The following is an 8,494-nucleotide window of genomic DNA, read 5'->3' as shown; positions in this document are numbered from 1 at the left end:
TCACACACTTACTTCACTTACAACATCCACCTACTTCACCTACAACCTCCACTTACTTCACCAACCTCACACACTTACTTCACCTACAAATGACATTGATTCTCAACAGGGGAAAGGTAACCAGTCAAGGTGGTGGGTCCAGCAGAACTATATAGCACGGATATTTGGACCAGTGATCAGTATCGTACAACAATTCCATGCCTGCCACATGTGCCATCACCGTTGGTGAGTATTCTAGCTTCCTGTGTTCCCAAGTCTGTTGGAGAAAAGAAGTTAACGCAAGCTAAGAACAAGTGTACAATAGACGATGGATTCTTGGTCCGAAAACTATGATAGTCTGAAATGGAAAAAAATGCAGATGCCGTTTAGGGTTAAAAAAGGTTGGCCTGTTGGTATTTGTGTGTGTTGGTGGAAACATAATGTGATTATTCTGTACATAACATCGATGTGCTTATAAACTAGGGGTTCCACGACCTAATTTAAGTATATTGCAGTTGTCTATTGTGAATGCTGATATGCTGTATTTATTTTCGTATCAGTTTCAGTAACGTTTGTGTTTGGACTCGTTTTCTGAATCCGTATGCTGTGAAATTATTCCGAATTGCATTCATTGTAATAGTTAAAAGCAAGTAATGAGTAACGGGAAAAAACATCGCATATCTGATGCTTCTCGCGTCATTTTTTGGTTTTGGTTTTGGTTTTTGCAGTTTGCACTCAACGAGTGTATGATCAAGAATGTTGGTTCTTCTAATTTCGGATTCGAACGGTGCCCTATTCTATCCTATTTTTACTTGAAATATATTTTGCTAATTGAAATGTGGCCATTTTTTGTTTCGAAGTCATTAAACATGTGTACAATCGGTGTTTGGAAAATGTTTTGTCTAAATTATTAGAAAATCATGGCAAAAAAGTATATTAATGCTTGAGGAAATTTGATGGGATGTGTGTGGAAATAATACGAAGAAGGAATCGGACAATTTTGGTTTCAGTGGTCTATTAAAGTTTTATAGCCACAATGATCATTGAGATTAACATAATTCATCACTTCGATCATTGAAATTTGAGTTCCATAGAAGTAGTCTCTGAATTTGTCCGCCATCAATTATTTTGGTTATTTTGTGTAAAATTTTCATCAGATAAGTATAAAATGATAAAAATATCTTTAATTTTTATTAAATCATTTTGACTCATTGTTTATTAAATTGAGAATATTTTCATCAATTTATCTATATTTAATAGAATTTTTTACTGAACAATTTAAAATAATTGATAGTGGATAAATTCAGCGACTACTTCCATCTAAGTCAAAATCTTATCGAGCACCTTACTCGCATCGCGTACTCCCAAACGCCACACTTCTCAAATACATCTGGATCAAACAAACAACTCGTAACGTAGACTGTGATACGATTCTGCGATCCTTTGAGCTTTTGAGTTTTTGGTTTGACTAAAATACCCCGATCTCTGCGTTCTGCATGATTTGAAATTCATGGGTAATTTAGTCATTAGGTACACAATGTGGTTGGGTTGGGCTTGGGCCCTTTGGGGAGGGGTTCCCACTCGCAGGCGCCAAGTAGCAGAGGGAAAACGGCACGTGATGAAACCCGCGTTTTAGCGGTCCTATTCCCAAACGGTCATATTTTCCCTCTAAATTTCAAAACCCCCATCCCACTCCCTCACTGGATCTCTGGATCGCGCTCTCTCTCTCTCTCTCTCTCGCTCAAACGATCGTGTTGCGTTGTTGCGTTCTCTCTGTGTGCGTCGGAATTCGAAGCCCAATTCAAATTTGTTGCTCTCTCTCTCTCTCTCTCGCGTGATCTCTCTCTGAGCAGAAATTGGAAGCTCGATTCAAATTTGGGGACGAATACATCCTGTTCTCTGAGCAGAAAGTCGACGACTTGTTCCCAGTTCCAGGTTCAGTTCTTGCCTTTTCTTCTGTTTTATTTCTCGGTATCGTTAATTTCTGTCTGTCTAGCACTGTAACAAGAAACCCTAATCCCCAAATCCCGTATAATCAATTCAGTCGCACTCTTCGCTGATCTTCTTTATTAGCCCTTGTGTTTGGAAAGTGTTGCTTTTTCTTCTTCCACATTACCCACTTACGTTTTTGGTTTTCGCAGAAAGCACACCGCTTTCGTCTGTTTGTCTTGTGTTTCGTGAAGAAATTGGAAAATTGGAGATGAGGGGTCAAGATTTGAGGCCCACTGTCTCTTCTCTCAAGCGTCCGCGTTTCCCTGATTCCGATTCCGATGATGCTGTTCCGGTTTTGGGTGATACGGTCAAGAGGCAGAGGACTCATGATTCGGATGATGATCTTTTGGTAATGGAGGACTCGATTAGGGAGCTTGATGATCTACTTCATCACGAGGGGTCCTCAAGCAGCACCACCGAAGCAAATGATTGCTTGGATGATGATCTGTTAAGATCCTTAATTGACGAGTTTGAGCTTCTGCCTGATTCTGCTGTTGCGGCCTCTGCTGCAGCCGAGGCTGCCGTTGTGCCTCGGCTGACTACTCATCTCGGTCATCATCATCACGAGATTGAGGAGGGGCCAAGAACCGCGGATGAAAGAGAGTTGGATGATGAGGAGGACTTAATCACTGAATTGTTTAATCATATTGGAGGAGAGGATGAAGAAGACCCAAATCAAGATCATGTACATCAAGCTGCTGAGCCTGATCACACTACTCTGCTCATCACCATCATCCCGTTCCCTCCTTTTCAAATCATTATTTTGCCAGTTGTGGTTGGAAACATAGGAAGGCCACGGGCCTCGGTTCTCCATTTTCTCTTGATTTGCTTGCTCACCATCATCATCATCTAGAAGCGGAGCAGGAGGAAGAACACTTTACACGGAGTATACACGCCTTGCCTGAATCAAGTTGTCAAGCTATTAGCGTCAGCCCTTGTTTTTATACTACTGGAAATGTGATGCCCTTTCCCACTCATATTTCAGATCATGAATATGTGCCACTGATGAGTGCTGTTCCTTCTTCTCTGATATTCTTGGGCGGCAGGGAATATCCTTTAGATGGTGAAGCAGTGCGTGGAGACATTGAAGAATGGTTGACAACGCTTGAAGGTAAATTGCCCCAGGAGTGGCCTCAAATTGACGAATTCAGCCAACTGTTAGATGGGTTCAATTACTGGACAGACTGTTTGTGGATGAGCGATTCTGCGAATGATCAATAGAGGGACGTAGTGGTGACAGCAGCTGTCTAATTTCCATGGCGTGCATATAGAAGCACAGTTATGATCAGTATAGATTTTATTTCCGTTCCTTGTATATATGCTCTGATTTCTTTTGGTTCATTAGTTAATTAACAAATTTGGTATTGGTGATTACCTGGGCCTTCTTCTCTGCCGTACTGATCCATTGCGTGCCTTTCATTTTGCTGCACCTCAGGTCTACCGTGTTTCCCCCAGTCATGTGTATGTATGTGCTTCTAGGATTGTTTCCAATTTTAATCCACTGAATGCTTTATAATACATTTCTTTTGCACCCAAGTATCTTACTTTCTTTTTATTTTTATTGACAAAAGGTTTCAAGGTTGATGATTTCAATTACTATACTAAATTTGAAAATCAAATTAATGTTTTCTTTTCCTTTGAATTACTCCCTCTGCACGTGTGGCTTCTGAGCATGTGCATGTTCTGCGTATTGTGCTTGAATTTTGATGGTAACATGGTGTGTTAAGTTTGTGAACGTGTTGATAGTTTTGTTGACGATAAGGACAATTATCAAGTTTCTTGCCACTGTTTTTATGAATTTTTTTGTGGAATGTAAGTTTTCTCTGTTTAATTTTTAGTATTCATACCTTAGTCTATATTAGATATGTCACGTTCTGTTTTGGACGAGCAATGCAAGTTTCTCGCTGTTGTCCTTAGTTGTGTTTTTGGACTGTTTTGCTTTTACAGTTCTATTGGTCTTGACATCTTGCCCATAACTGATTTTCTTTTTACAGTTCTTTATTTCTCTAACTCCGCCTGTGTAAGTTTATCTTACGCTGCCGGTCCCAAGCCCTGATAAAGGAGGAGGGGGAGGGCGTCAGGTAGTCAACAACCGGCACTTCGTTTTCACATCGATTCCCTATGAGTTCTTTAATTTCTCTGCTCAACAGGATGGTCGGGATTCTAAAAAAATGAAGCACTTTATTCTTTCTTTACAAATCGCATCTCTTTAAGTACGAGGTAGGATGCGGAGCTCACATGCTGTTTCCTGTGTACTTGCAGTTCTTTTGGTGTAGATTTCTTCATCATGTGGGACTAGTTTTTGAAGCTACTGTCTCTTAGGTTTTCAGTTTCAGTAGCTGTTGATGTTTCTGATATTATGTATGTCGCATTTGAGAGAGCATGACAATCCTCACAGCCCATATTTGACTATCATTTTGATCATTTGAAAGAAATGCCTTCAATTGCATTTCTGATGTGTCTGCTTTATTTTTATGTTTGTTATCGTTTGGCATGCATAGAGACACACTAAGAAGAACAAGTAATATAAATTATCTTAATATTCAAAATTTGCAAAGGGTCATCAATTTCCTGTTTTCCACGTCAGGTATTAAGAGAGTACACGATGATGGTGAACATGGCACTCATAGGTCGTGATTTTAGATTGCAGAAAAGTCTGTCTTTGTCAAATTGAACAAGGCTTCCTTCTATGCTTTATACTCTTGTTTCTTATTCGACATTATTGACCTTCAAATTTATGTACAGTCAAGGAGTGTATATTGCAAGGAGGGCCAATGCACCTACCTTTTTCTGTTCCTCCCTCCGATAGTATCTTATCTGCAGGCAAGGTATGCTTGCCTTTTCATGCTTCAAATTGTGGCATATTTGTTGTTTCATGTTGTCTATGTATGCACTTTTTGGTATGAAGTGGTGAAGTGTATTAAAATTATCTCATTTTGAAGAGTTCTTCAAAGTGTTGATTGTGGTTTTGCAGTTTGTTAGGCGTCTGCCCTGCTGCACTGCAGGGTCAGATAGAGAGGTAGTGAGAGAAAACATGATGATGATCTTTGAGATTTGATTTGGAGGCCGGGTACAGATTCAAAGTCAGATTGGTTTCTGTCTGATTTTCCCAGCCCATCTTACAGAAGTAGTTGCTGGGGTTATAACTTTCAGTCATCTAATTCTGGTGTGATTTTGCATTAGGACATGCATCTGAAGCTGAAGATTTGGAAGATCTAACTACTATTGATGAATCGCTTTTCTGGCCGTTTGAGCAGAAAACGGATTGGAATTCAGAAGCAAACTGGAATAACTTTTCCATGTCACCCCGGAAGGGCATAAGTATAACGTGGGCCTTGTTGAGTTTGATGGACACAAGCGAGTTGATTCAGAATTCAACGAAGATGATTTCTTACTGCATGCGTCTCTTTGTTAGAACGTGTCTCATTGCGTAGATGAATGAACCAAAAAGTGAAAATCTGGACGCTTATAACAGTCTTGGTCGGTCTTTTAACAATCATATACAGTCGGTTTAAGGCAAAGCGTGGCCTGAAAGTATCACCTGACGATAGAAGTTGAACATGATAAGGGTCACATCTCATCCAGTTATTTTCGCCCTTTCAGCGACTTCTGCACAGTCAACTTATTTGTAGGTTGTTTACATTTCACTGTAATCCCTATTGCTGCATTCTCTTTTCTTGTTTATTAGTTTTGCGAGAAATTTTCAGCTCAAAATCGTTTGAAGCCAGTCAACCGGTAAGCAGATACTATACTGTCTCCAATCCATATGTGCTTTTGGTTTGTTGAATCAGTGTAGAAGCTATAGATTATGAGAACAACTCCTGATGGGATTTGGTTTAACGCACAGAAGCTATAGATTTGCTGTTTTATCATTATGTGGATGGTTTAACGCACAGAAGCTATAGATCTACGCGGGAGACTTGCTCACAATACTACGGTGTTATTCCACCACTTTCCCATTTGCTAATTTAACAGATTGTCGTGTCAAAGTGTCTTCTATTGTGCTGTAGTGTGAATGTGAAAGCAGTTCTGGCTGTTGCAGATTTAGAGAGGAAAGGCACAAACCTATATTCGACATAGCGGAAAAGTTTAAGAATGCCTGGAAGATCAAATGTACTTCGACGCGCGACATGGTTCAAAGATGCAAGGTCAGATTGCATCCTGTAGTTCCATATGTGTTTGCTTTCAAAATAATCCATGGCGAAAATGATCCATGCAGGTTCAATTTTTTAGGGTAGCTCTTTGAACTAGAGGAAGGACACAAATCCATAATTCAAGTTTTTTTATTAATTGTGGAGTTATTTTGACACATTATGGATTATCGGTTTAATGCAATTACGATTAAGAAAATTCATCACACATTAATCCACATTCGACAAATCATACAGATGAGTATTACAGTACTGAAGATGTATTACATGAGAAATTAGATGGAACTGCGAGTGGCAGGAATACAAAAGGGAAGTTTGAGCTATTCGCCCTTTTCTTCTTTTTCTTTTTTGTTTTATTATTTATCCTGCCATTAGCTTGTTGATTGTCAACATACCAAATGGTTTGGGAAGGCAAGGCAAGGTTTGAGCTGAGAGTTTTTGTGCCGTAAATAACATCGTAGGTCTGGACGCTGGACACGTTCGTACACAAGCCAAGGCCATTGTCACTACGAGCACCACTGCCTTTGCAGATTCATTGGTTGGCGGTTCCAACCTTTGGTCTAACAAATCTTTCAGGAGCAATTCTACATTGTCCCTCCTTGATTTTGATGATTCTTGTAGCTGGGACTCTAGCATATCTCCTGGGTGCCTTCCCATCATGACTTCGAGCGCCACCACTCCAAAGCTATATACATCACATTTATCCGTAACACGCATAGTGTATGCAAGCTCTGCATATCAATAAAAACAAAACAGGCTACCTTAAAACATATCCCAATAAGCAAAAAGATGAACCATAAATGTACAAATTAAGTTTACATTACCTGGTGCTATGTAGCCAAATGAACCAGCAATATCTGTCCAGTTGGATGAATCAGTACTCAATAACCTGGCTATTCCGAAATCTGAGAGACGAACCTCGAAATCAGACTCAAGCAATACATTGTTAACGGTTATGTCACGGTGCACAATTGGTGGAGAGCAATCATGGTGCAAGTAAGAAAGTGCATGAGCAAGTCCTTGCACAATTTTGACTCTAGTTGCCCAAACGAGTTCATTAACACCTTCAACTCCATACAAAACTTTTCCCAAGCTTCCTTTCTCTAAGTATTCATAAAGCAAGAATATGCAACCCCTTCTTGAACAGAAGCCGTAGAGCCTTATGATGTTCCGGTGCCGGATGCTTGTCAAAGTTCGGATTTCATTCTGAAAGCTATGGAGATTGATTGTTGGAATATCATTAGAGTCTGACATGTTAAGCCTTTTAACTGCAACAACATGGCCTGATTGCAACTTTGCCTTGTAAACCCTTCCAAACCCTCCTACCCCAATGCAGTACTTCTCATGAAAGTCATCTACAGCCTTCACAACTTCCGCAAACGTAAACTTTACTTCCTCTTGCAATATCATCGACTCCAAACTCTCAAAGTTTTCAGAAGTGTTGACTTTGTTCAAAACGAGACTGGATTTTTTACGGAACATAAGACCAATGACAGTTGTAACCATTAATAAACCACAAACAGGCACAAGGATACCAATTAGAACTCTTTTGTTATCCTTTTTGAAATTTCTGTTGTGCCGAGGGGGTATACTGTCTACACACGAGTCTACATACCCATGCAACCCAGAGTTTCCAACAAAAGCATTTTCTGGTGCCCATTGGAAAACGCATGGGATTCGGCCAGTCAAGTTGTTATAAGAAAAATTAACATCACGAAGAAAAATCGTGTTGACAAATGATGGGATTTGCCCCGAAAGATGGTTGTGTGACAAATCGAGCAGCTTAAGCAGAGCTAAATTGCCTAGAATCTGAGGGACCACTCCTGTCAAGTGGTTCCTTCTTAGATTGAGCGTCAACAGAAAGTTCATATTTCCAACTTCCGTCGGAATCTCCCCACTGAGTTCATTGGACTGAAGTTGCAAAGATTCCATATTAATCCAATTGGAGACCAGAGAAGGAAGGATTTGACCAGTAAATAGATTATTATCTAAGCCCAATTCAACGAGGTTGCTCAGATTGGACAAGGACAGAGGCAGTTCCCCATTGAGTTTATTGGAAGACAAGGACAAGTGGGTGAGGTTTGTACGAAGGCCAAGTTCAGAAGGGATTGATGAGTTTAAGGAGTTGTATGAAAGATTAAGGTACTGGAGCTCCCTGATTTGGCCTACAGAGGATGGAATTTTCCCTTCCAGATGATTCATTCTCAGGTCAATACTTTGAAGACCAGAAATCAAACCTATATTGTCCGGAATCGTGCCTGAAAATCGGTTATAAGCTAAACTCAATTCGACGAGGTTGTTCAGATTGGACAAGGACAGAGGCAGTTCCCCGTTGAGTTGATTGGAAGCCAGGGACAAGTGGGTGAGGTTTG

General features: G+C 40.2%; 1 protein-coding gene across 1 annotated transcript; it reads right to left on the bottom strand.

Moving 5' to 3' along the window:
- Window positions 1-6,482: 6,482 nt before the first annotated feature.
- Window positions 6,483-8,494, bottom strand: LOC125475303 (MDIS1-interacting receptor like kinase 2-like). The gene is made up of 2 exons (XM_048580020.1): window positions 6,947-8,494; window positions 6,483-6,853 (listed from the first exon to the last, which is right to left on the bottom strand). The coding sequence occupies exons 1-2, from the start codon at window positions 8,322-8,324 to the stop codon at window positions 6,483-6,485; spliced, it is 1,749 nt and encodes a 582-aa protein (XP_048435977.1). The 5' UTR covers window positions 8,325-8,494.

The sequence above is a fragment of a genome, unplaced genomic scaffold, assembly GCF_019419815.1.
Source record: "Pyrus x bretschneideri cultivar Hongxiangsu unplaced genomic scaffold, Pyrus_bretschneideri_v1 Contig14, whole genome shotgun sequence".
In the NCBI taxonomy this organism is placed as follows: domain Eukaryota; kingdom Viridiplantae; phylum Streptophyta; class Magnoliopsida; order Rosales; family Rosaceae; genus Pyrus; species Pyrus x bretschneideri.
Note: the sequence above shows the minus strand (reverse complement) of the source record. Positions and strands in the feature narration are given on the sequence as shown.

Bases quoted from the DNA above. Each gene is read 5' to 3' on its own strand.
- LOC125475303 (XM_048580020.1), bottom strand. From the start codon at position 8,324: ATGAATCATCTGGAAGGGAAAATTCCATCCTCTGTAGGCCAAATCAGG. The intron at 6,854-6,946 runs GTAATGTAAACT...ATTGATATGCAG, and splicing joins ATTTGGCTACATAGCACCAG to AGCTTGCATACACTATGCGT.